General features: G+C 47.4%; 1 protein-coding gene across 1 annotated transcript in view; it reads left to right on the top strand.

Annotated features, from left to right (window-relative positions):
- Window positions 1-21,026, top strand: part of LOC109904830 (protocadherin-16) — a 184,590-nt gene extending 163,564 nt beyond the window's left edge. Inside the window, exons 14-28 of the mRNA XM_020501959.2 lie at window positions 1,632-1,871; window positions 3,257-3,382; window positions 4,881-5,090; window positions 5,256-5,551; window positions 5,806-6,056; window positions 8,225-8,357; window positions 8,475-8,661; window positions 9,139-9,252; window positions 9,578-9,789; window positions 10,737-10,888; window positions 11,151-11,281; window positions 11,937-12,223; window positions 12,497-13,164; window positions 13,279-13,465; window positions 16,358-21,026. Coding sequence (XP_020357548.2) covers window positions 1,632-1,871; window positions 3,257-3,382; window positions 4,881-5,090; window positions 5,256-5,551; window positions 5,806-6,056; window positions 8,225-8,357; window positions 8,475-8,661; window positions 9,139-9,252; window positions 9,578-9,789; window positions 10,737-10,888; window positions 11,151-11,281; window positions 11,937-12,223; window positions 12,497-13,164; window positions 13,279-13,465; window positions 16,358-18,289 — 5,126 coding nt within the window. The 3' untranslated portion in view covers window positions 18,290-21,026. The remainder of the gene's footprint in view (window positions 1-1,631; window positions 1,872-3,256; window positions 3,383-4,880; window positions 5,091-5,255; window positions 5,552-5,805; window positions 6,057-8,224; window positions 8,358-8,474; window positions 8,662-9,138; window positions 9,253-9,577; window positions 9,790-10,736; window positions 10,889-11,150; window positions 11,282-11,936; window positions 12,224-12,496; window positions 13,165-13,278; window positions 13,466-16,357) is intronic.
- Window positions 21,027-25,964: the final 4,938 nt, after the last annotated feature.

The following is a 25,964-nucleotide window of genomic DNA, read 5'->3' as shown; positions in this document are numbered from 1 at the left end:
GCGATGGGACCGTTTCTCCTGTCATCGTAGACCCTGGCCTGGGCCGCTTGACAGGACAGGAGCAGACCAGGTGCTCAGAGGATTAACTCATGATATTAACTGTCATTATACTGTCATTATACTGTCATTATACTGTCTAACTACCTGCATGGCTGGAACCAGTTCAAGATGGGCACCACACACACACCCATGCCTGCACGCACACACACATATACACACATATATATACACACACACACACACATATATACTGAAACCATATTAAGATGGCCACGCTCTCTCTGTGACACACCTGATAGATCTTGACAGCTTCCTGTTTTTATCCCCTCGGCCGACCATGAGGCTCCTTGGTTCCTGATTGGTGGGGGAGGGGTGGAGCCGGGGTCAACGTGTCTCACACACCACAGGAAAGCCCAGAAGACCAAACGGCAAATAGTGTGTGCGTGTCGGTGTTATCAAAGTCTCAAAAGAGGGACTGAGTCACACACACATGCAGTTGTAATCGCTCCTTTAATGGTTCCCAGCAGTCTGCACGTTTTTTGTTGTTGGTGTTTTGCTTCTGTCTAGGCTTTCATGGGAACAGGTCCACACACACACAGATGACTGGGTGGACAGAATGGGTGGACAGAATGGGTGGACAGGGTGGGTGGGTGTGTGTTGGTAAGTAAAGCCCTTGGCAAGGAGCAACGCTCGGCCTCCGACGGAGAGGGAGGAATGACTGGTGAAAGATGAAGCTAGCAGAGAAGTGAAGCTGGGGTGGCAGGGTAGCCTAGTGGTTAGAGCGTTGGACTAGTAACCGAAAGGTTGCAGGTTCGAATCCCCGAGCTGACAACGTACAAATCTGTCGTTCTGCCCCTGAACAGGCAGTTAACCCACTGTTCCCAGGCCGTCATTGAAAATAAGAATTTGTTCTTAACTGACTTGCCTAGTAAAATAAAGGTAAAATAAAAATAAATTAAATAGCAGGGAAAGCTAGCAGAGTTGTGAAGCTTGCAGATAAATTTTAAGCTCGTGGTGAAAGTTGAAACTAGCAGAGAAGTGAAGCTAGCAGTAGAAGTAGAAGCTAGCAGTAGAAGTTGAAGCTAGCAGTAGAAGTTGAAGCTAGCAGTAGAAGTTGAAGCTAGCAGAGTTGTGCTGGACAGAGAGCATGGGGACCTTTTAAAAGGGTGTGACTGCACACTAGGTAGGGAGAGGGACTGGCTGAGTCTGCGTCCCAAATAGCACCCTGCATCCCAGCTAAGTTCACTACTTTTGACCAGGGCTCATAAGGCCCTCTCCACTCCTTAGAATCTCTCTTCATCCTGTACTCTGTATCATCTCCTCTCCTCCACCCCAGGCTTCCTCTCTAACCCCTCTCCTCTCCTCCACCCCCAGGCTCCCTCTCTAAACTCTCTCCTCTCCTCCACCCCCAGGCTCTCTCTCTAACCCCTCTCCTCCACCCCCAGGCTCCCTCTCTAACCCCTCTTCTCTCCTCCACCCCCAGGCTCCCTCTCTAACCCCTCTCCTCTCCTCTCCTCCTCCCCAGACTCCCTCTCGAACCCTTCTCCTCTCCTCCACCCAAAGCTCTCTCTCTAACCCCTCTCCTCTCCTCCACCCCAGACTCTCTCTCTAACCCCTCTCCTCTCCTCCAGGTTCTCTGTCTATCCTGAAGGCCATCGACCGGGAGGATCAGGACCTGTTGAACCTGACCATCGTGGCCCAGGACCACGGGGTACCAGCACTCTCATCCAGCCAGCTGCTGTCTGTCCAGGTCATCGACGTGAACGACCAGGTGCCCTGGTTCCAGGAGAACCAGTACCAAGCCCAGATTACAGAGAACCAGCCTGCAGGAACCACTGTTCTGGTAGTGTCGGCCTCCGACCTGGACCAAGGTGAGAGTGGCTTGAGCTCAGTAGACTAACACAGGAGATCCCGTCGTTACATACATAGTATACAGCACTGACAAGCACATATAGACACATATAGACAGACTACATATTTGCTGTACTGTTTCTTTAAAATAATAGAACTCAGTGTCAGCTAGCAGAGCCTCTTGTTCTAAGTGTTGATCCTCCATGTGTTCAATGCATGTTCACATCATCAGCACCGTCAGTAACAGTTGGTTTTAATTGAAGACCGTGCTGGGGGACGGTGAGTGAGTGTGTGTGTGTGTGTGTGTGTGTGTGTGTGTGTGTGTGTGTGTGTTCACATTCCCCTGGAGTTAGTCAAGAGCACATAAACCAGAAGGATTTTAAAGTTTCTCTCCAGGGTGATTAGTGGGGTAAGGTGATGGTGCCAGAGTCTTTCTCTGTTAGCACGCTATCACACACACACACAACACAACACACACACACAATCTACCAGCCTCCGCCCGGCCCGTGCAGCCCAGCCACCCGCTTACACAGCAAAACCAACTACGAACAAATAAAAACAGGAATGCTGCTGTGTTTGCTCTTTTGGTGAGAAAAATACGTTTTTTTTTTCTTTTTCGCAAACACAACATTGCGAATGTTTTCAGTGCCCTGGGGTAGAGATGGTTCAAAGTATAATATGACTGAATGGAATAGGACCCAGCACCCTATGAAAAGTGTCGATTACGCTGTACTGCAGTGCCAGCTGTGCCACCAGAGACTCTGGGTTCGCGCCCAGGCTCTGCCGCGACTGGGAGGTCCGTGGGGCGACGCACAATTGGCCCAGCGTTGTCCGGGTTAGGGAGGGCTTTGTCGGTATGGATATCCTTGCCTCATCGCGCACCAGCGACTCCTGTGGCGGGTCGGGCGCAGTGCGCGCTAACCAAGGTTGTCAAGTGCACAGTGTTTCCTCCGACACATTGGTGCGGCTGGCTTCCGGGTTGGATGCGCACTGTGTTAAGAAGCAGTGCGGCTTGGTTGGGTTGTGTATCGGAGGACGGCATGACTTTCAACCTTTGTCTCTCCCGAGCCTGTACGGGAGTTGTAGCGATGTGACAAGATATTAGCTACTAAACAATTGGATACCATGAAATTGGGGAGAAAAAGGGGTAAAATTTAAATTAAATAAAAAATGAAAAGTGTTGATTTGACTTGCACAGCCGGCTCCAATCCTTCTCCCTACCACATCCCCTTGGCCCTAACCCTTTTACGTTCGCAAACGGTATCTGTAAGATGGAAGCTCCACCCTACTACTGTGTTAATACCTATCCAGAAGGGGCCAAGGGGATGGTGTAGGCTGCTGACAGATAGTATTAGGGTTAGACTTCATATACTCCTTCTCTCTCTCTCTCTCTCTCTCTCTCCAGGTACCAACGGCCAGGTGACATATGGAGGCATATCTGACGAGGGTTTTAGCATCCACCCAGCTACAGGTGTTATAACCACCACTAAAGCCCTGGACAGAGAGGCACAGGAACAATACACACTGACAGGTAACTGGCTCTGACCATAACATCTAACCCTGACCCTTAACCCGTAACCCCTCAGCCTAACTCCTAGCCCTAACCCTGATCCTTAATCCTAATCCTAACCGTTAAAGCCCTGGACAGAGAGGTCTAAAAACTGTACACTCTGACAGGTAACTGTCCCATTATATGAGTAACCCACACTCTTAGAAAAAGAGGTTCCGGGGCCTCCCGGGTGGCACAGTGGTTAAGGGCGCTGTACTGCAGCGCCAGCTGTGCCATCAGAGTTCCTGGGTTCGCGCCCAGGCTCTGTCGTAACGGGCCATGACCGGGAGGTCCGTGGGGCGAAGCACAAATGGCCTAGCGTCGTCCGGGTTAGGGAGGGCTTGGCCGGTAGGGATGTCCTTGTCTCATCGCGCACCAGCGACTCTTGTGGCGGGCCGGGCGCAGTGCGCGCTAACCAAGGTTGCTAGGTGCACGGTGTTTCCTCCGACACATTGGTGTGCCTGGCTTCCCGGTTGGATGTGCGCTGTGTTAAGAAGCAGTGGTTGGGTTGTGTATCGGAGGACGCATGACTTTCAAACTTCGTCTCTCCCGAGCCCGCACAGGAGTTGTAGCGATGAGACAAGATAGCTACTAACAATTGGATACCACGAAATTGGGGAGAAAAAGGGGTACATTTAAAAAAAAAGAGGTTCCAAAATGGTTCTTCAGCTGTTCCCATAGGAGAACCATTTTCGGTTCCAGACAGAACCCTTTTTGGTTCCAGGAGAGGTACGATAGCCCTGCCACACTGCTTTACATTAGAGGTACGATAGTCCTAACACACTGCTTTACAATAGAGGTACGATAGCTCTGCCTAAACTGCTTTACAATAGAGGTACGATAGCCCTGCCACACTGCTTTACAATAGAGGTACGATAGCTCTGCCACACTGCTTTACAATAGAGGTACGATAGCCCTGCCACACTGCTTTACAATAGAGGTACGATAGCCCTGCCACACTGCTTTACAATAGAGGTACGATAGCCCTGCCACACTGCTTTACAATAGAGGTACGATAGCCCTGCCACACTGCTTTACAATAGAGGTACGATAGCCCTGCCACACTGCTTTACAATAGAGGTACGATAGCCCTGCCACACTGCTTTACAATAGAGGTACGATAGCCCTGCCACACTGCTTTACAATAGAGGTACGATAGCCCTGCCACACTGCTTTACAATAGAGGTACGATAGCCCTGCCACACTGCTTTACAATAGAGGTACGATAGCCCTGCCACACTGCTTTACAATAGAGATAAATGAACAAGCCAACATTCCAAACTGGCCATGTTTTTATAGTTCTGTTTTTATGGGATACATCAGTGGTGCAATGGTAATGTTGGTGTTATTTTCTCTCCAGCTCTCTCTGTTTGTCTACAATCTCCCTAAGAAACACAATATGATTTAGTTAATAAAAACATAACAAACTCTTTTAGACTGCTGAAGCCTTGTTTAATTCCTAATCTTCCCTTTTGTCCAGTGTATGCCCGAGACGGTGGCGTGCCTCCTAACTTTGCCCGGGCGGCAGTGAAGATCCAGGTGTTGGATGAGAATGACAACGCCCCAGCATTCAGTAGACTGTACTACAGTCTGGAGGTGCCTGAGAACATGGAGGCTGTTGAGCTTTTCACCCTCAGAGCTATTGACCTGGACACTGGGGACAGCGGAGAGATGACCTACAAGATCACAAGTAAGAGCCAACTACTTGTACATCAGAGGAATCCAATTGAATTAATAATTGACTGATTGATCTATTGATCCATTGATCACAATGTTGTGAGATTGACCTTTCATATTGTGTATCCCTTTTGCCCCTCTTCCTCTTTCCTCCTCTGTTTCTCCCTCTGTCTTCTAGCGGGCGACCCGTCAGGTGACTTCCGTGTGGACAGGAAGTCAGGTGTTCTCTCCACCTCCAGACCGCTAGACAGGGAACGTAGGGCCAGGTACAGTCTGACAGTGACAGCCCTTGACGGGGGCTCTCCGGCTCTGAGCAGCACGGCCACAGTAGAGGTCACTCTCCTGGACGTCAACGACCACAGCCCCCAGTTCACCAGCCCCAGCTACACCACTGACCTCTCTGAGGATGTTCCTATTGGCTCCCTGGTGCTGGAGGTCTCTGCTACTGACCTGGACCAAGGGTCTAACAGCCAGGTACACAGACTGAACTCATAGGCTGCGTCCCAAATGGCACCCTAGTCCCTACATAGTGTACCACCTTTGACTAGAGACCTATGTCTCCTGAGCCCCCTGAACATTTGCCAAATGTAGCATAACACTTTTGCCATTTTGTCAACAAATGGAAGCCATCTTTCTAGACATTCAAAGGGTTAATGAAGGCCTCACTAAGCCTTAAAAGTGATGTTACTTTTTGTAATCTAATCTACTGTAATCTGTTCTAATGCCAGGTGCTGTACTTCCTGTCGCGTGGCTCCCAGGGAATGTTCATCATCGACCAGCACACGGGACATGTCATCACCGCCGCTCCGCTCGACCGGGAACGAACCACGTTGTACACTTTCGATGTCTGCGCCATAGACTCGTCCCCCGCCAGCCCTCGCAACTCCACCGCCACGGTCACCGTGTATGTACAGGACGTGAACGACAACGCTCCATTCTTCATCCAGGACCCCCTCGTCATCAACATCTCAGCCTCCAGGTAGGTAGCCAGGAGCTTAGCGATGCAGGACAAAGGCAGGAAGTTTGCTGATTCAAATCCCATGTCCGACAGGTTAGAATCTGGGTTGGACTGGGCTGGCATCTGGAAGGTTTATCTGTACAGTTTTGTCTTTCATATGTCTTCTTTGTTGTTATTTAAATAAAACATTTATAAAAAGTGTTGCTGGCATGCCATCACTTGCTGTTGTGTGTCTTAGATGCCATCACTTGCTGTTGTGTGTCTTAGATGCCATCACTTGCTGTTGTGTGTCTTAGATGCCATCACTTGCTGTTGTGTGTCTTAGATGCCATCACTTGCTGTTGTGTGTCTTAGATGCCATCACTTACTGTTGTGTGTCTTAGATGCCATCACTTGCTGTTGTGTGTCTTAGATGCCATCACTTGCTGTTGTGTGTCTTAGATGCCATCACTTACTGTTGTGCGTCTTAGATGCCATCACTTGCTGTTGTGTGTCTTAGATGCCATCACTTGCTGTTGTGTGTCTTAGATGCCATCACTTGCTGTTGTGCGTCTTAGATGCCATCACTTGCTGTTGTGCGTCTTAGATGCCATCACTTGCTGTTGTGTGTCTTAGATGCCATCACTTGCTGTTGTGTGTCTTAGATGCCATCACTTGCTGTTGTGTGTCTTAGATGCCATCACTTGCTGTTGTGTGTCTTAGATGCCATCACTTGCTGTTGTGTGTCTTAGATGCCATCACTTGCTGTTGTGTGTCTTAGATGCCATCACTTGCTGTTGTGCGTCTTAGATGCCATCACTTGCTGTTGTGTGTCTTAGATGCCATCACTTACTGTTGTGCGTCTTAGATGCCATCACTTGCTGTTGTGTGTCTTAGATGCCATCACTTGCTGTTGTGTGTCTTAGATGCCATCACTTGCTGTTGTGCGTCTTAGATGCCATCACTTGCTGTTGTGCGTCTTAGATGCCATCACTTGCTGTTGTGTGTCTTAGATGCCATCACTTGCTGTTGTGTGTCTTAGATGCCATCACTTGCTGTTGTGTGTCTTAGATGCCATCACTTGCTGTTGTGTGTCTTAGATGCCATCACTTGCTGTTGTGTGTCTTAGATGCCATCACTTGCTGTTGTGTGTCTTAGATGCCATCACTTGCTGTTGTGCGTCTTAGATGCCATCACTTACTGTTGTGTGTCTTAGATGCCATCACTTGCTGTTGTGTGTCTTAGATGCCATCACTTGCTGTTGTGTGTCTTAGATGCCATCACTTGCTGTTGTGTGTCTTAGATGCCATCACTTGCTGTTGTGTGTCTTAGATGCCATCACTTGCTGTTGTGTGTCTTTGATGCCATCACTTGCTGTTGTGTGTCTTAGATGCCATCACTTGCTGTTGTGTGTCTTAGATGCCATCACTTGCTGTTGTGTGTCTTAGATGCCATCACTTGCTGTTGTGTGTCTTAGATGCCATCACTTGCTGTTGTGTGTCTTAGATGCCATCACTTGCTGTTGTGTGTCTTAGATGCCATCACTTGCTGTTGTGTGTCTTAGATGCCATCACTTGCTGTTGTGTGTCTTAGATGCCATCACTTGCTGTTGTGTGTCTTAGATGCCATCACTTGCTGTTGTGTGTCTTAGATGCCATCACTTGCTGTTGTGTGTCTTAGATGCCATCACTTGCTGTTGTGTGTCTTAGATGCCATCACTTGCTGTTGTGTGTCTTAGATGCCATCACTTGCTGTTGTGCGTCTTAGATGCCATCACTTACTGTTGTGTGTCTTAGATGCCATCACTTGCTGTTGTGTGTCTTAGATGCCATCACTTGCTGTTGTGTGTCTTAGATGCCATCACTTGCTGTTGTGTGTCTTTGATGCCATCACTTGCTGTTGTGCGTCTTAGATGCCATCACTTGCTGTTGTGTGTCTTAGATGCCATCACTTGCTGTTGTGTGTCTTAGATGCCATCACTTGCTGTTGTGTGTCTTAGATGCCATCACTTGCTGTTGTGTGTCTTAGATGCCATCCCCTACTGCTGTGCCCTTGAACAAGGCACGTAACCCCTAAACTGCTCAACGGGCATCGTAGTATGCCTGCCCTATGCTCCAAGCCTCCGTCTGCATGTGTCTTTCAGAGGGGTTTGAATAAAAGCAGAAGACAACTTTTAGTTGGACATCCATGTTCTTCTTCTTCTTCTCCAGTGTCTCCTCCCATCGCGTCCTGTCCACCATGCGGGCGGAGGACCGGGATTTTGGGGCCAACGGCTCACTGTTCTACCGCTTCGCCAGCCCTGTCTGGGGCTTCACCATCAACTCTCTGACCGGGGACATCCAGGTGTTGTTACGTTATTCATCAGGGTATTTGTGTCAAATACCCACTTAAGGGATGGCTTGCTTAGGGAGACTTAAGACAAAAATCATTTTCATTAATTAATTAATTATTTCATCCCAGGCTACAGAGAAGCTGCAGGGACTGACCCAGGGCCAGAGGACTCTGATTGTAGAGGCTATGGACCAGGGAAGCCCAGCTCAGTCCTCTCTAGGGGTGGTGGTCATCTACATCAGAGAACAGACCTACAGGGGGATCCGCTTCTCACGCCACGCTAGAGACGTCAGCCTGCAGGAGAACGCCGCCAAAGGTAGGAACAGGGGATTTTTCTTTGATTCAAAGAGTGTGATATTTAAGCAATAAGTTCCGAGGGGGTGTGGTATATGACCAATATACCGCGGCTAATGGCTGTCTTTAAGCACAACACAACGCTGAGTGCCTGGATTCAGCCCTTAGCCGTGGTATATTGGCCATATATCACAAACCCCAGAGGCGCCTTATTGCTATTATAAACTGGTTACCAACATAATTAGAGCAGTAAAAATAAATGTTTTGTCATACCCGTGGTATACGGTTTGATTTACCACGGCTGTCAGCCAATCAGCATTCAGGGTTCGAAACACCCAGTTTATAATAATATATATATATTTAGTTGTGAGTCTGAGGTGTGTATAATGTAAGTAATCAGTGTGCTAGTGAGGTGCGTTGGTTTAGAACACAGTGTGATAGTGAGGTGTGTGTGTATAGAACACAGGGTGATAGTGAGGTGTGTGTTGTCCTCCTCCAGGTACCGCTGTGGTGCAGACTCAGGCCCAGTACCCTGATGGATCCCGTAGTGGGATCAGTTACAGCATCTTCAGCGGCAACACCCTACACTCCTTTGGAATCAGCTCCTCCACTGGTAAGCCACTGGGGTGGGGAATTACATAAAAACCCATGTTGACAAAAAATGCGTAAAACACTTTTTTTTAGATTCACTGTATGAAAAAGGTGTGTAAAAAAACTCTTTATGTGTGTTTACACTCTACATCCCTGAGGCATATAATGAATATCCATTGTCCAATTGGTTCTCAGACCCTTTGTTATTGTTCTAACCAGGTGAGATCTGTCCTTGTTATTGTTCTAACCAGGTGAGATCTGTCCTTGTAATTGTTCTAACCAGGTGAGATCTGTCCTTGTAATTGTTCTAACCAGGTGAGATCTGTCCTTGTTATTGTTCTAACCAGGTGAGATCTGGGTACAGAGCTCCATGGGGCTGGACTATGAGGAGACCCCTAGACTCCGCCTAGTGGTGAAGGCTGAAACTGCATCCTCCAGTTCCTTCATGGCGGTCAACCTGATCCTTCAGGACGTCAATGACAACCTGCCACGCTTCCAGCTGCAGAACTATGTAGCCTACATACGAGAGGCACAGGGATATCATTTCCCTATCATACAGGTAGGTACACTAATGAGTGTGCACACACTGGTGCACGCAGACACTCACAAACACGCCTGCATTATGCTTGGCTATAGGTGGTGTGAGATTGTGGGCTAGAAAACGCTCTAAGTTCAGACGGTAGAGATCTGGATAGTTTCAGTGCTGCTGAGGTAGTTCTGAGAGGTGACTGTCTGTTCCTATGCCTATACTGCAGTGTGTTTCCCAGTTGAGTATATAAAGGGAAAGGGAAAGGGAGGATACCTAGTTAGTTGTACAACTGAATGCATTCAACTGAAATGTGTCTTCTGCATTTAACCCAACCCCTCTGAATCAGAGAGGTGCGGGGGCCTGCCATAATCGACATCCACGTCTTTGGTGCCCGGGGAACAGTGGGTTAACTGCCTTGCTCAGGGGCAGAATGACAGATTTTTACCTTGTCAGCTCTTGGATTCGATCCAGCAACCTTTTGGTTACTGGCCCAACACTCTAACCACTGTAGACTCAACTGTATGCTGTATGAAACCACGGCCATTTAGAACCTTCTTATAAACTCTCCAAGTCCAATATTCATCACCAGGTCCTGTTACTGTTCCACAGCTGTTGTAAATCTGTTCTTTGTTTTGATTTATTTCCTCTCTAACCTTTGACCTCTGGTCATGTGACTTCCTGTCTGTCCCCAGGTGTTGGCAGATTATTATTTTTTAAAATATTTTTTCTATTGCTTTCCAAAACAAAACAAAACAACATTCAAAATAATGAACAGCAGGGGAAGGGTGAACAACAGCCAATGACAGCAAAATCAGTTTCCTACACAATAAAACAGATTGTAAATGGCTAACCATAAACACAAGTACACTTTGCTTTTAAGACAAAAGAAAACCAGTGATATCAGAAGACAATGCTTTTTTAGGTTTAGGATTTTCTTTCTGACCTCTGTCATGTGACTTCCTGTCTGTCCCATGCAGGTGGTGGCTGATGACCTGGACCAGGGCCAGAATGGTCAGGTGACCTACAGCCTGAGGTCGTCGTCTCTCAGCGGTCTGTTCAAGATTGACCCGCTGACCGGAAGCATCACCACCGCCGCTATCATGGACCGAGAGATCTGGACACAAACCAAGTGAGGGGCAGGGCCTTGTGAGAGTGTGTGTTTGTTCACAATCTGCCTGCCATGTGGTTTCCCTAAGCGGGCTAACCTTTGTTTTCAGTCTATAAATACTGTCTCTGTTCCTGTACTCTCTTTCTCTTTGTATTGGAAACTAAATATCTGTCATAGGTTCTGATGTAAAATAGCAGGAGATGAAAGGTTATGAAACCTGAAACATAAAAGATAAGAACCAAACTCCAACTGACAGTTTCTTTTATCATTTCCATGGCACCAGGCTGGTTGTTACGGCAACGGACCGGGGCACACCACGATTGGCTGGCTCGGCGACCCTCACGGTGATAATCGTGGACCTCAATGACAATAGTCCTACAATCCCCTTGCCGCGCGAGATCAGAGTGCCAGAGAGTAAGTCAATGACCCACAGGTCTCAACTGCAGACCCGGGTTCAAATATGATTTGAATTCATTTTAAATACTTTAGCTGGGCTTCGCAAAAGTGCAAACCTCACCCAACTGGTACTTCAGGCAGGCTAAAGCAAACACAACGTTTTTGAATGGTTTGAAATAGTATTTGAACCCAAGTGTGTTTAACTGACATCCTATTCACTATGTCGTGCTCTACCAGGGGGTGTATGTATCAAGTTTCTAAGACATTTGAGACACAGTCAATTAAACAGTGAACCTTTAGTCCACTGATCTTATCACTGATCCTCACTCCTCTCTCTGGCAGCACTCGGCAGTTCTCAGTGATAAAACTGACCCTTTTATGAGTCGTTCTGAAGCCAAGTTTCCCTCTATTCATATCCTTCTGTACATATGACGTCTACAGTTTCCTGTATAAAATATCCAATTCAGGAAAATAAATAAATCAAAAGTGTGCAATATATTCCTAAAAGCAACATGATGTAATAGGATATGTTTTGTGCTGGGAGCTGCTTCTATGGCTATAGTGTTGTTCCCATATAACAATCTCCCAAACCCTGTTCCTTCGCTCTCTCCCACTCTCACTCTCTATCCCCCTGTACTATGCCCCTCACCCTTTTCTCTCCCTCTCCCTCCAGACACTCTGATTGGCTCGGTAATAACCCAGGTGACTGGAAACGACGTTGACTCAGGCCCAACCCTGTCCTACACCCTCCACCTGGACCCGTCCTCCCAGGGCGTGTTTGGGATCCACCGCTACGGGGGCGGGGTGTCTCTGACCGCCCCTCTGGACTACGAGGAGAGGACCTGGTACACGCTGACTGTCAGGGCTACTGACTCCAAACACCAGACTGAAGCTAACCTCACCATACTGGTAGAGGATGTCAATGATAACATTCCTACGTTCACACAGGATCTTTACCAGGTAGTCTATCCTCTAACCGGCCTCCACTAGCCTTGGAAAATCTGTGTTTGTGTTGGCAGGATGCAATGATGCCATAAGAGACTATGAGAACTATTTAGCTGGATTTTTCTATGTACATACAGATCAATAATGATACCATGTGTGTGTGTGTGTGTGTATGTATCTATTTTCCTCATTTAGTTTACTAACTCAGATTCCTGGTACCATTAACCATTAGCCTGCCTGTCCAACATGCCTCAACTACTCTGAATACGTCCCTGCTGTGTTTCCCAGGTGATTCTGGCAGAGCACACCCCAGCTGGCAGTGCAGTTGTCACTGTGACAGCCACGGACCGCGACTCTGGAGAGAATGGCCGTGTCATGTACAGAGTGATGTCATCAACCCGGGACATCTTCTACATCGACCCCAGCAATGGTACCCTGTTCATCACCCAGCAGGCAGAGTTTGACTCTGAGAACCCTTCTATCCTGGTGGTAATAGAGTCCAGAGACATGGGAACACCAGCCCTCTCCTCCACCGCTACTGTACAGGTCCAAGTGACTGACGTCAACGACAACGCGCCCGTCTTCCACCAATCAGAGTACAGAGCCACGGTGTCGGAGGACGGCCTCCCGGGCGCCACCATCCTGACCCTGGAGGCGGCCGACGGCGACACGTCACGCGACAACTGCGGCTTTGACTTCACTATAGCCAGCGGAAACGCAGGCAATGCCTTCCAGATTGAGAGCAGCGTACGCTTCCTAGAAGGACGGGGCTTCCAGACAGTAGGCAGCCTGGTATTGACCGGTGAGGGGCTGGACTTTGAGGCGGTGTCCAGTTACAACCTGACCGTGGTCGTGTCGGACCGTGGCGTGCCCCAGAGGAGCTCGGCTGTCTCTGCGCTGATCAGTGTGATGGATACTAATGACAACCCTCCGGCGTTCAGCAGGGCAGAGTTCAGGTAATTTGTTTTTTGTTAAATGTCCTTAATTACTCTTTACATGTGTTTGCACTGGGGAACCAAAAGTCATGTTTTTTGTAAAAGTGACTAATAATAACCCCTTGAACCCTGCAGTGTGGTGGTGAGTGAAGGAGCAGCCACAGGGACTGAGGTCCTCAGCCTGTCTGCAACAGACCCAGACTCCCCGGCCGTAGGGAAGGTGCAGTACCTGATCAGCTCTGGGGATGAGACGGGTATGTTCCAGGTAGACCGCTGGACCGGAGCCCTGAAGCTGCAGAGACCACTGGACAGCGAGAGACAGGTACCAAGACACTTCCTGTCTTGTCATGTGCCCCAAATGGCACCCTATTTCCCATATAGTGCACAACTTTTTAAAGAGCCCTATGGGCCCTGGTCAAAAGAAGTGTACTACATAGGAAATAGTTTGATACAGAAATAGACAAAGACTTGGTCAATAGTTATCAAATCAAACTTTATTTGTCACATGCGCCAAATACAACAAGTGTAGTAGACCTTACCTTGAAATGCTTACTTACAAGCCCTTAACCAACAGTAAGTTCAAGAAGAGTTAAGAAAATATTTACCAAATAAACTAAAGTAAAAAATTATTAAAAAGTAACAAAATAGCGTAACAATAACGAGGCTATATACAGCAGGTACCGCTACCGAGTCAGTGTGCTGGGGGTATGGGTTAAAGGTAATTTGTACATACATTTTTTTATTTTACCTTTATTTAACTAGGCAAGTCAGTTAAGAACAAATTCTTATTCACAATTACAGCCTAGGAACAGTGGGTTAACTGCCTTGTTCAGGGACAGAACGACAGATTTTTACCTTGTCAGCTTGGGGATTCGATCTAGCAACCTCTTGGTTACTGGCCCAACACTCGAACCACTAGGCTACCTGCCGCCCAAATGTAGGTAGGGGTGAAGTGACTATGCAGAGATAATAAACAGTGAGTAGCAGCAGTGTACAAAACAAATGGGTGGGGAGGGGGGTTCAATCTAATAGTTTGGTAGCCATTTGATTAATTGTTCAGCAGTCTTATGAATTGGGGGTAGAAGCTGTTAAGGAGCTTTTTGGACCTACAGTTGGCGCTCTACTGCTTGCCGTGCGGTAGCAGAGAGAACAGTCTATGACTTGGGTGACTGGAGTCTCTGACAATTTTATGGGCTTTCCTCTAACATCGCCTAGTATATAGGTCCTTGTTTGCAGGAAGCTTGGCCCCAGTGATGTACTGGGTCATACGCACTACCCTCTGTAGCACCTTAAGGTCAGATGCCGAGCAGCTGCCATACCAGGCGGTGATGCAACTGGTCAGGATGCTCTCGATGGTGCAGCTGTAGAACCTTTTGAGGATCTGGGGACCCATGCCAAATCAGTCTCCTGAAGGGTAAAACATTTTGTCGTGCCCTCTTCACGACTGCCTTGGCATGTTTGGACCATGATAGTTCGTTGGTGATGTGGACACCAAGGAACTTGAAACTCTCGACCCGCTCCACTACAGCCCCGTTGATGCTAATGGGGGCCTGTTTGGCCCACCCTTTCCTGTAGTCCACGATCAGCTCCGTCTTGCTCACATTGAGGGAAAGGTTGTTGTCCTGGCACCGCACTGCCAGGTCTCTGACCTCCTCCCTATAAGCTGTCTCATCGTTGTCAGTGATCAGGCCTACCACTGTTGTGTCATCAGCAAACTTAATGATGGTGTTGGAGTCATGTTTGGCCACGCAGTCGTGGGTGAACAGGGAGTACAGACCCCTGAGGGGCCCCAGTGTTGAGGATCAGCGTGGCAGACATGTTGTTGCCTACCCTTACCACGTGGGGGCGGCCCGTCAGGAATTCCAGGATCCAGTTGCAGAGGGACGTGTTTAGTCCCTCTGCAACTGGGTTCTTATCTTAGTGATGAGCTTCGTGGACACTATGGTGTTGAAAGCTGAGCTGTAGTCAATGAACAGCATTCTCACGTAGCTGGTCCTTTTGTCCAGGTGGGAAAGGGCCGTGTGGAGTGCGATTGAGATTGCGTCATCTGTGGATCTGTTGGGGAGGTATGCGAATTGGAGTGAGTCTAGGGTGTCCAGGAGGATGCTTTTAATGTGAGCCATGACCTGCCTTTCAAAGCATTTCATGGCTACCGACGTGAGTGCGACGGGGCGGTAATTGTTTAGGCAGGTTACCTTCGCGTCCTTGTGCACAGGGATGTTGGTCGGCTTGAAACATGTAGGTATTATAGACACTTGCCAGTTGGTCCACACATTCTTTGAGTACACATCCTGGTAATCCATCTGTCCCCTCAGGTTTGTGAATGTTGACATGTTTAAAGGTCTTGCTCACATCGGCTACCGAGAGCTTCATCACACAGTCATCCAGAACAGCTGGTGCTCTCGTGCATGCTTTAGTGTTGCTTGCCTCGAAGTGAGCATAAAGGGCATTTAGCTCACCTGGTATGCTCGCATCTGGGTTTCCCTTTGTAGTCCGTAATAGTTTTCAAGCCCTGCCACATCCGACGAGCGTCAGAGCCTGTGTAGTAGGTGTCAGAGACTTCTTTAATATTAGACATCCCACACCAGCTGTTACTGACAAAAAGACACTCACCTTCACCACATATTTTGCCGGTGCATTGAATATCCCTCCAGCTCTATATTATCCGTGTCTTCGTTCAGCCACGACTCGGTGAAACATAAGATATTACAGTTCTTAATGTCCCGTTGGTGGGATAATCGTAATTGTAGATCATACATTTAATTTTCCAATGATTGCATGTTAGCAAGTAGAATTGATGGCAGTGGGAGTTTACTCGCTCGCCTACGGATTCTCAAAAGGCTTCACGCAAATGACAGGGATCCGGGCCTGTTCCTGAGAGATCAGTCCTTCTCATCAGACTCATTAAAGGAAAAAGCTTCTTCCAGTCCGTGGTGATTAATCCCAGTTCTGATGTCAAGAAGTTATTTTCGGTCATAAGAGATGGTAGCAGCAACATTATGTACAAAATACTTGGTTACGGGCATGTAAAACATCCGCCATCCTCTTCGGCGTCATCGTAACATAGACTGTTTGTATATTCTGCTGCTGACAATTAATTTCCCTTCAGCGAGAAAGAAAGTATTAATCTCTCTCTCCATCTCACCATCTATCTCTCTCTGTCACCCTCTTTCCCTCACTCTCTCTCCCCCTCTCCGTCTGACCCTCCTACTAGGCATCCCATGTGATCATTGTGCAGGCGACAGATGGACAGGGTCACTATGCGCTGGCTCCTGTCACTGTGGAGGTGAAGGACATTAACGACAACAGACCTTACTTCCCTCTGCCCATCCTCACCGCCAGCGTCAGAGAGAACCAGCCTCACAACACCCTTGTCACCATGCTGCACGCCATCGACCAGGACACGGGAGTCTTCGGACAGCTGAGGTACTACATGTTGGACAAGACTGGAGAGGGGAAAGACTCCTTCCTGCTCAACCAGACGTCAGGCGAGGTCCGGACTCGCTCCACCTTTGACTTTGAGAAGGTCAACATGTTCAACTTTGTAGCTCTAGCCATGGACGCAGGGAACTACTCTGCCACGGTGACCATCCAGGTGTACGTGATGGGGGAGGATGAGTACGACCCTGTGTTCTCCGACTTAGAGTTCTCCTTCCTGGTTCCTGAGGGGGCGAAGAAGGGCCAGAGCATCGGTCAGGTGACAGCCAGAGACGAGGACGAGGGAGTGGACGGGATTGTTCTGTACTCTCTAGCTGACCCCTCGCCCTACTTCCAGGTCAATGCATCGACAGGTGTGGTCTCCCTGAAGATGGACAGCCATGTTCGACACATGAGCAGGGCCAAGAGGGAGGTCCGTGTGATGACCCTTGACCTGACGGCCCACAGCCCTCTGGAGACGTCCCGCGTGGCCACCGCCCGCCTCACCGTTGACGTGACAAACACGTCCTTCGGCCTGGTGTCGGACATGAACCTGCTGCTGGTCAGTGTGATCGCTGTGTCCCTGGGAGCCATCCTCATCCTCATCTTCATCGCCATGTCTCTGTTTTGTGTGAGACTGAGACGTCAGAGGAAGGAGCAGCAGAGTCGCTGCAGACCTCCAGCCTCTCCCGGCCACGGCACCATGCTACACAAACTAGAGGAGACTAAAGTTACCGACACTGACCGGAACGACCGCATCTACCATCAGGCCTTACCAGGGTACGTTTCCGACCAAACAGGGAGTGGAGGGGGAGGACCATACCCCCGCGGGGGCTCCCTGGACCCATCCCACTCCAGCGGGCGTGGCTCAGCGGAAGCGGCGGAGGACGATGAGATCCGGATGATCAACGAGTACCCCCGGGTCTCCTCCATCTCTTCGTCCATGCAGGAACACATCTCAGCCCGCGGGCCAGACTCTGGTATCCAGCAGGACGCTGACCAGCTGTCTGACATCTCCTGTGAGCCCAACATTGACGCCAACCAGTGGTTTAAGGCCAAGAAGCTGGCCAATCTCAGTGGGACTCTGCTGGCTGGGCAGGTGCCTGTCTACAGGGAGGATGGAGGAGGTTATCCGGGGGTAGGGAGGGGGCTGAACATCTCCCACCCTAAAGACTATGCCTTCCCAGTGGATGGTAAACCCGCTGTGGACGGCTCCCTCACAGCCATAGTGGCCAGTGATGAGGAGCTGAGGGGTAGTTATAACTGGGACTACCTGCTGAACTGGTGTCCACAGTTCCAGCCATTAGCAAGCGTCTTCACGGAGATAGCGAGGTTAAAGGATGAGACGGCCACTCCTAACCCTCGCAGACCGCTCCAGCACAAAGCCAAGGTGGACCCCAAACCCCCTCGCATTGACCCCCCGCCCCTAATCACCTCCATAGCCCACCCCGGGGCGAAGACAGTCCCGGTCAAGCCTGCTCCTGTCAAGCCCTCTGTGGGGAGGTCCTCCTTCCCCCACCTGGCCTCCCTACGGAGGTCCCCCATCAGTCACGAGGGCTCCCCCTCCTCAGTAGCCATGTCCCCCAGCTTTTCCCCCTCCCTGTCCCCCCTGGCCGCCCGCTCCCCGGCCATCATACCCTTCGGGGTCACCCAGGGCCCCTCAGCCTCCATGATCAGCACCACTGAACACAGCATGGAGCACATTGAAGAGGCCGAGATGAGGATATAGACTCTATCGACTCACAGGAGAGGACATAGACTCTATCGACTCACAGGTGAGGACAGACTGTATCGACTCACAGGTGAGGATATAGACTGTATCGACTCACAGGTGAGGATATAGACTGTATCGACTCACAGGTGAGGATATAGACTGTATCGACTCACAGGTGAGGATATAGACTGTATCGACTCACAGGTGAGGATATAGACTGTATCGATTCACAGGTGAGGATATAGACTCTGTAGACTGAGATAAGGATATAGACTCTATAGACTCTGAGGTACTGGAGATTGGAAGACTGATACTGAGTTATTGTTCCTCAAAAAACAGAAGTGTTGTCTCAATTGACACTCTATTTAGGTTGCAGGGTGGTACCCCTCCTATTGTGTAATGGTCACAGTATCTGGTGTCAATAGACTGGATCGTACAGTGTACCTTCCATTCTGGCCAGAACACAGAGTGTGGTTAGCACTGTAGTTAAATAATGAAGTAACACTCAAACCACCAAGATGCATCATAAACTAATGGGACTCTCAAACTGGACTAGAATCAAAACTGAGACCAAAATGGATGTTGCCTGTTCCTGAGGACTTCCTCTTCCCTCGATCCAATCAGTGTCAAGAGAACTAAACTACCCAGGATTTGCACATTCTAACGGGGAGCCATGATGTCAATATTTTGTAGAAGATACCTTTTTTTGTCTATATTTTTATACTGACTTTGGTTTCTGACTAGAAATGGCACTAATTCTGTGCCAGAGGGCTGTTATAGCCTCAGAATATATTTCCATGTGTGTATATTTGTAGCTATGTAACAGTATGTTTGAACTGTATGTTGGTTGTATCTCATGTACTTAACCATTAATGTGTTTTTGGAACAAAACAAAGCTCTTTATTTCTATTAGTGTGATTGATTGGGGGGATATGCTGTCATTTCTTGTAAATATTTATTACAGAGGAGTGAAAAAGGAGCTTTTCTTGCTGGAAGAACAAAAATAATCTGGTAGCGTGTTGGATCCCTCTCATAATAATCCAGTGTGCCATATGTGTGTCCCAAATGGCACCTATTCCCTATACAATTCCCTACCTGGTCAAAAGTAGTGCACTATAAAGGGAATAGGGTACCATTTGGGATGCAAACGTAGTCTTTTGAGTCTTGTTTGAAGGGATCAGTCACACATGTTCTCATGTCCTATACACGTTCCTTTGTTTCTTCCCTCCAGTCTAGTTGAGGTGAACTTGACATCCATTAGTCATGTCCTTCCTTTCAGGTGTCCTTAATCCCTTAATCACGATGAGCCTTACAGGTCTACTTGGTATTCTAGTGGCACAGTAGACACAGACAAGGGCAGAACTACTCAGACATAGACAGACAGGGGAGGTCAGAAAGATTATAGAGACCAGCAGGAATAGAACTAAGAAAAAAATTCTGCAGACCGGTCTAGTTGTTATTCTAGAGGCAGCTAAACTGCAGTTGCTGCTAAACACCTGCAACAATCTAGAACAAAACATTTCCTTAAGAGTTGATAAATAAAGTAAACATTTTTTTGGCACAACCAGGACACAGCGCAGCGCCCCTCATACATTCTTTGTGGAAAACCCTGAGGTTTGAGTAGGGTTTTTTGGTGTACCTCTGACAGAATAAATTGGGGTTGTGTTTACCTCTGACCGACTGAATAAGGGTTGTGTGTACCTCTGACTGTTTGAATAAGGGTTGTGTGTATGTACCTCTGACAGACTGTAGCAACAGATATTTTCATAATTTCTTTGCAGGGGATGTTCCACAAAGCCAGATGAATCTCTGAAATACTGCTTTTCAAATCATATGCAGGACTGAAACTAGAAAGAACACTAATCAAAACGGTGTTGTTGAGATTGCTTATCTGTTCTCTCTTAGTTCCTTCTCTGAACTACAGTAATGTAAGTTATCAATATTGTTAGTTTGCAGTATTGTTAGTTTTCACTACGCCTGGAGTTGGGTGTAACTAGCTACTAACTAGTGTCTGTTGAGATACCACTTCTTGGTATCAGAATGTAACACCAAACTGAGTCCCAAATGGCACCCTATTCCCTATATAGTACTTTTGACCAGAGCCCTATTGGGGTATTTTCCTCCGCAAAAAGAGTGCACTTCCCTATACAGTAGTTCACTAAGTTATTTGGGATGCAACCCATGTAGACCTGCATGACCTTCAGCTCGTAGCTTACTGTCTGTTGTCTGATAGAAAAACAAGTTCAATTTAAGTGGTTTTGGCAGCCTGTACTAAATACCCCTGTGTAAGGTTGTATTTATGGTTAGCTAGCCTTCTGCCATGGACTAAATCGGGAGACTCCATTTTCCTTCATTCATCACGGTGGAGCTTCTTCCAGGCTGACAGTTTTGGAGTCTTTGTACCGTTTTTAATTGTTAACATGTTAAATGAAGAAACGTTACCTTTATTGGCTCTGAGAAACTACACTACATCCTTGAGACACAGAGGCTATGTTCCAAATGGCACCTTATTCCCTATAGAGTGTGCTGCAAAAGTAGTGCTCCATGTAGGGAATAGGGTGCCATTTGGAACATACTCAGTGATGGATGCTAATTAGTACTCAGCTCCACTCCAACTTAGAAATCTTTAAAAGTGTTTGTTAAGTGATGTTAAACTGCCCCTAAAACACAAGGCTATTTACAGTTGAAGTCGGAAGTTTACATACCCTTAGGTAGTCATTAAAACTCGTTTTTCAACCACTCCACAAATGTCTTGTTAATAAACCATAGTTTTGACAAGTCGGTTTGGACATCTACTTTGTGCATGACACAAGTCATTTTTCCAACAATTGTTTACAGACAGATTATTTCACTTAAAATTCACCATATCACAATTCCAGTGGGTCAGAAGTGTACATACACTAAGTTGACTGTGCCTTTAAACAGCTTGGAAAATGCCAGAAAATGATGTCATGGCTTTAGAAGCTTCGAGTAGGCTAACTGGCATCATTTGAGTCAATTGAAAGTGTACCTGTGGATCTATTTCAAGGCCTACCTTCAAACTCAGTGCCTCTTTGCTTGACATCATGGGGAAATCGAAAGAAATTAGCCAAGACCTCAGAAAAAATTGTAGACCTCCACAAGTCTGCTTCATCCTTGGGAGCAATTTCCAAACGCCTGAAGGTACCATGTTCATCTGTACAATAGTACGCAAGTGTAAACACCATGGAACCACGCAGCAGTCATACCGCTCAGGAAGGAGACTCGTTCTGTCTCCTAGAGATGAACGTACTTTGGTGTGAAAAGTGCAAATCAGCCCCAGAACAACAGCAAAGGGCCTTGTGAAGATGCTGGAGGAAACAGGTACAAAAGTATCTATATCCACAGTAAAACTAGTCCTATATTGACATAACCTGAAAGGCCGCTAAGCAAGGAAGAAGCCACTGCTCCAAAATCGCCATAAAAAATGCCAGACTACGGTTTGCAACTGCACATGGGGACAAATATCGTACTTTTTGGAGAAATGTCCTCTGGTCTGATGAAACAAAAATAGAACTGTTTGGCCATAATGACCATTGTTATGTTTGGAGGAAAAAGGGGGATGCTTGCAAGCTGAAGAACACCATCCCGACCGTGAAGCACGGGGGTGGCAGCATCATGTTGTGTGGGTGCTTTGCTGCAGGAGGGACTGGTGCACTTCACAAAATTGATGGCATCATGAGGAAGGACAATTATGTGGATATATTGAAGCAATATCGCAAGACATCAGTCAGGAAGATAAAGCTTGGTCGCAAATGGGTCTTCCAAATGGGCAATAACCCCAAGCATACTTCCAAAGTTGTGGCAAAATGGCTTAAGGACAACAAAGTCAAGGTATTGGAGTGGTCATCACAAGTCCCTGACCTCAATCCTAAATAAAATTTGTGGGCAGAACTGAAAAAGCGTGTGCGAGCAAGGAGGCCTAGAAACCTGACACGGTTACACCAGCTCTGTCAGGAGGAATGGGCCAAAATTCACCCAACTTGTTGTGGGAAGCTTGTGGAAGGCTATCCGAAACGTTTGACCCACCTTAAACAATTTAAAGGCAATGCTACCAAATACTAATTGAGTGTATGTTAACTTCTGACGCACTGGGAATGTGATGAAAGAAATAAAAGCAGAAATAAATAATTCTCTCTACTATTAATTCTGACATTTCACATTCTTAAAATAAAGTGGTGATCCTAACTGACCTAAGACAGGGAATTTTTACTAGGATTAAACATCAGGAATTGTGAAAAACTGAGTTTAAATGTATTTGGCTAAGGTGTATGTAAACTTCCGACTTCAACTCTGTTTAAAATTAAGAAGCTTGGATATCATGTTGTTTTGAGCTCTTACTTTGTTCATTCATCAGTTTGTTATTTATACAATTGTACATCCTCTTTCTTCACGCACGTAGCCCATAATATACTTGTTCCCCACATATCATATATCTGCCCTGATGTGCTAAGTGTTTGTTCTTCTTGTCAAAGTGCCTGATTAAAGTACTTATGTGAACACAATACAGTGTACTGTCTCTATCTCTCTTGTTCTGATTAGCAAAGAGGAGTTGTTAAATATGAGGATCAACTACATTACTAGATGAGAATGAGGATCACTGACAGCTCTAGTGAATGAAGACCAGATGGGATTGACATAGTCTTTAATGTATTGTTTATGACCAGGGCTGAATGTAAATTTGTTTCCCAAATGGCACCCTATCCCTTATATAGTGCCCTACATCTGACCAGGGCCCATCTTTTTCTGGTCTAGTTACACACTAACCTCGTTGCTAGGAGCAGCCAGACATGGAAATGAAGTGGCAGGGTTCTCCTCCAAACTCCATTCAGACTGCTAGCTACCAGTTCCTGCTTTGCTAGAGGGTTTGTGCTCCTGGTAGGTTTAATGTTTGTGGCTAGCTATATGGAAAGTCAATGGTAGGTATATAACTACCCAGCTAGGGGGTTCTATGAGTGAGACTGATTGAAGCATAAGGGTGGTTTCAATATCTCATGTGTTAGAGGCCAATAAAATAGTGGATGCTTTTCACTTTGTGCATTATGCTATTGAAAAACTTTGAGGGCCGGTTTCCCGGACAGGTACAGTATTAAGCCTAGTCCTGGACTAAAAATCTTGTTCAATAACAATTCTCCATTGAAATTATTCATAGTCCAGAACTAGGTAGTAATCTGTGTCTGGGAAATGGCCCTGGCTGAGAGTATAACAAGCTTCAATGCCATACAACACTCCTTCCGTGGCCTCCAACTGCTCTTAAACGCTAGTAAAACCAAATGCATGCTTTTCAACCGGTCGCTGCCTGCACCCGCATGCCCGACTAGCATCACCACCCTGGATGGTTCCGACCTAGAATATGTGGACGTCTATAAGTACCTAGGTGTCTGGCTAGACTGCAAACTCTCCTTCCAGACTCATATCAAACATCTCCAATCGAAAATCAAATCAAGAGTCGGCTTTCTATTCCGCAACAAAGCCTCCTTCACTCACGCCGCCAAGCTTACCCTAGTAAAACTGACTATCCTACCGATCCTCGACTTCGGCGATGTCATCTACAAAATGGCTTCCAACACTCTACTCAGCAAACTGGATGCAGTCTATCACAGTGCCATCCGTTTCGTCACTAAAGCACCTTATACCACCCACCACTGCGACTTGTATGCTCTAGTCGGCTGGCCCTCGCTACATATTCGTCGCCAGACCCACTGGCTCCAGGTCATCTACAAGTCCATGCTAGGTAAAGCTCCGCCTTATCTCAGCTCACTGGTCACGATGGCAACACCCATCCGTAGCACGCGCTCCAGCAGGTGTATCTCACTGATCATCCCTAAAGCCAACACCTCATTTGGCCGCCTTTCGTTCCAGTACTCTGCTGCCTGTGACTGGAACGAATTGCAAAAATCGCTGAAGTTGGAGACTTATCTCCCTCACCAACTTCAAACATCAGCTATCTGAGCAGCTAACCGATCGCTGCAGCTGTACATAGTCTATTGGTAAATAGCCCACCCCTTTTCACCTACCTCATCCCCATACTGTTTTTATTTATTTACTTTTCTGCTCTTTTGCACACCAATATCTCTACCTGTACATGACCATCTGATCTTTCATCACTCCAGTGTTAATCTGCAAAATTGTAATTATTTGCCTACCTCCTCATGCCTTTTGCACACAATGTATATAGACTCTCTTTTTTTTCTACTGTGTTATTGACTTGTTAATTGTTTACTCCATGTGTAACTCTGTGTTGTCTGCTCACACTGCTATGCTTTATCTTGGCCAGGTCGCAGTTGCAAATGAGAACTTGTTCTCAACTAGCCTACCTGGTTAAATAAAGGTGTTCTCAACTAGCCTACCTGGTTAAATAAAGGTGTTCTCAACTAGCCTACCTGGTTAAATAAAGGTGAAATAAAAAATAAAGTCACCATATAAAGTCAAGTGCAGTAGTCTCCAACAACAGTCCCCACTCTCTCCAACCCATCAAAACCATATATATATATATATATATATACGCTGTCTGCCGCGACCGGCAGACACATGGGGCGGCACACAATTGGCCCAGCGTCATTTGGGTTAGGGAAGGGTTTGGCTGGCAGGGATGTCCTTGTCCCATTGCACACTAGCGACTCCTGTGGCTGGCCAGGCGCAGTGCACGATGACACGGTTGCCAGGTGTACGGTGTTCCTCCGACACATTGGTGCGGCTGGTTTTTGGGTTAAGTGGGCATTGTGTCAGGAAGCAGTGCTGCTTGGTTGGGCCGTGTTTCGGCAGACGCACGGCTCTCGACCTTCGCCTCCCCCGAGTCCGTACAGGAGTTGCAGCGATGGAACAAGACTGTAACTACCATTTGGATACCACGAAGTTGGGGAGAAAACTAGTAAAGAATATCAATATGGCCATTATGCCAATGTTCTCCTTCACTTGACTTAGTTTTCTAATCTATTTGCAGATCAGTAGCTTACACACGTCCCCCATTCTCTAATATTCCTTCTACACTACATGACCAAAAGTATGTGGACACCTGCTCGTCAAACATCTCATTCCAAAATCATAAGCATTAATATGGAGTTGGACCCCCCTTTGCAGCTATAACAGCCTCCACTCTTCTGGGAAGGCTTTACACTAGATGTTGGAACATTGCTGCGGGGACTTGCTTCCATTTAGCCACAAGAGCATTAGTGAGGTCGTCACTGATGTTGGGTGATTAGGCCTGGCTCGCAATCAGAGATCCAATTCATCCCAAAGGTGTCCGATGGGGTTGAGGTCAGGGCTCTGTGTAAGCCACTCAAGTTCATCCACTGACAAACCATTCTGTATGGACCTCGCTTTTTGCACAGGGGCATTGTCATTGTTTGGCAAGCACAGAATCATCTAGAATGTCATTGTATGCTGTAGCGTAAGATTTCCCTTCACTGGAACTAAGGGGCCTAGCCCGAACCATGAAAAACAGCCCCAGACCATTATTCCTCCTCCACCAATCTTTAAAGTTGCCACTATGCATTGGGGGCATGTAACGTTCTCCTGGCATCTACCAAACCCAGATCCGTCCGTCGGACTGCCAGATGGTGATTCATCACTTCGGAGAACACATTTCCTCTGCTCCAGAGCCCAATGGCGGCGAGCTTTACACAACTCCAGCCGATGCTTGGCATTGCGCATGGTGATCTTAGGCTTGTGT

This window comes from Oncorhynchus kisutch, linkage group LG15 (genome assembly GCF_002021735.2).
Source record: "Oncorhynchus kisutch isolate 150728-3 linkage group LG15, Okis_V2, whole genome shotgun sequence".
Lineage (NCBI taxonomy): Eukaryota > Metazoa > Chordata > Actinopteri > Salmoniformes > Salmonidae > Oncorhynchus > Oncorhynchus kisutch.
This window is presented reverse-complemented; position numbering and strand designations above follow the sequence as displayed.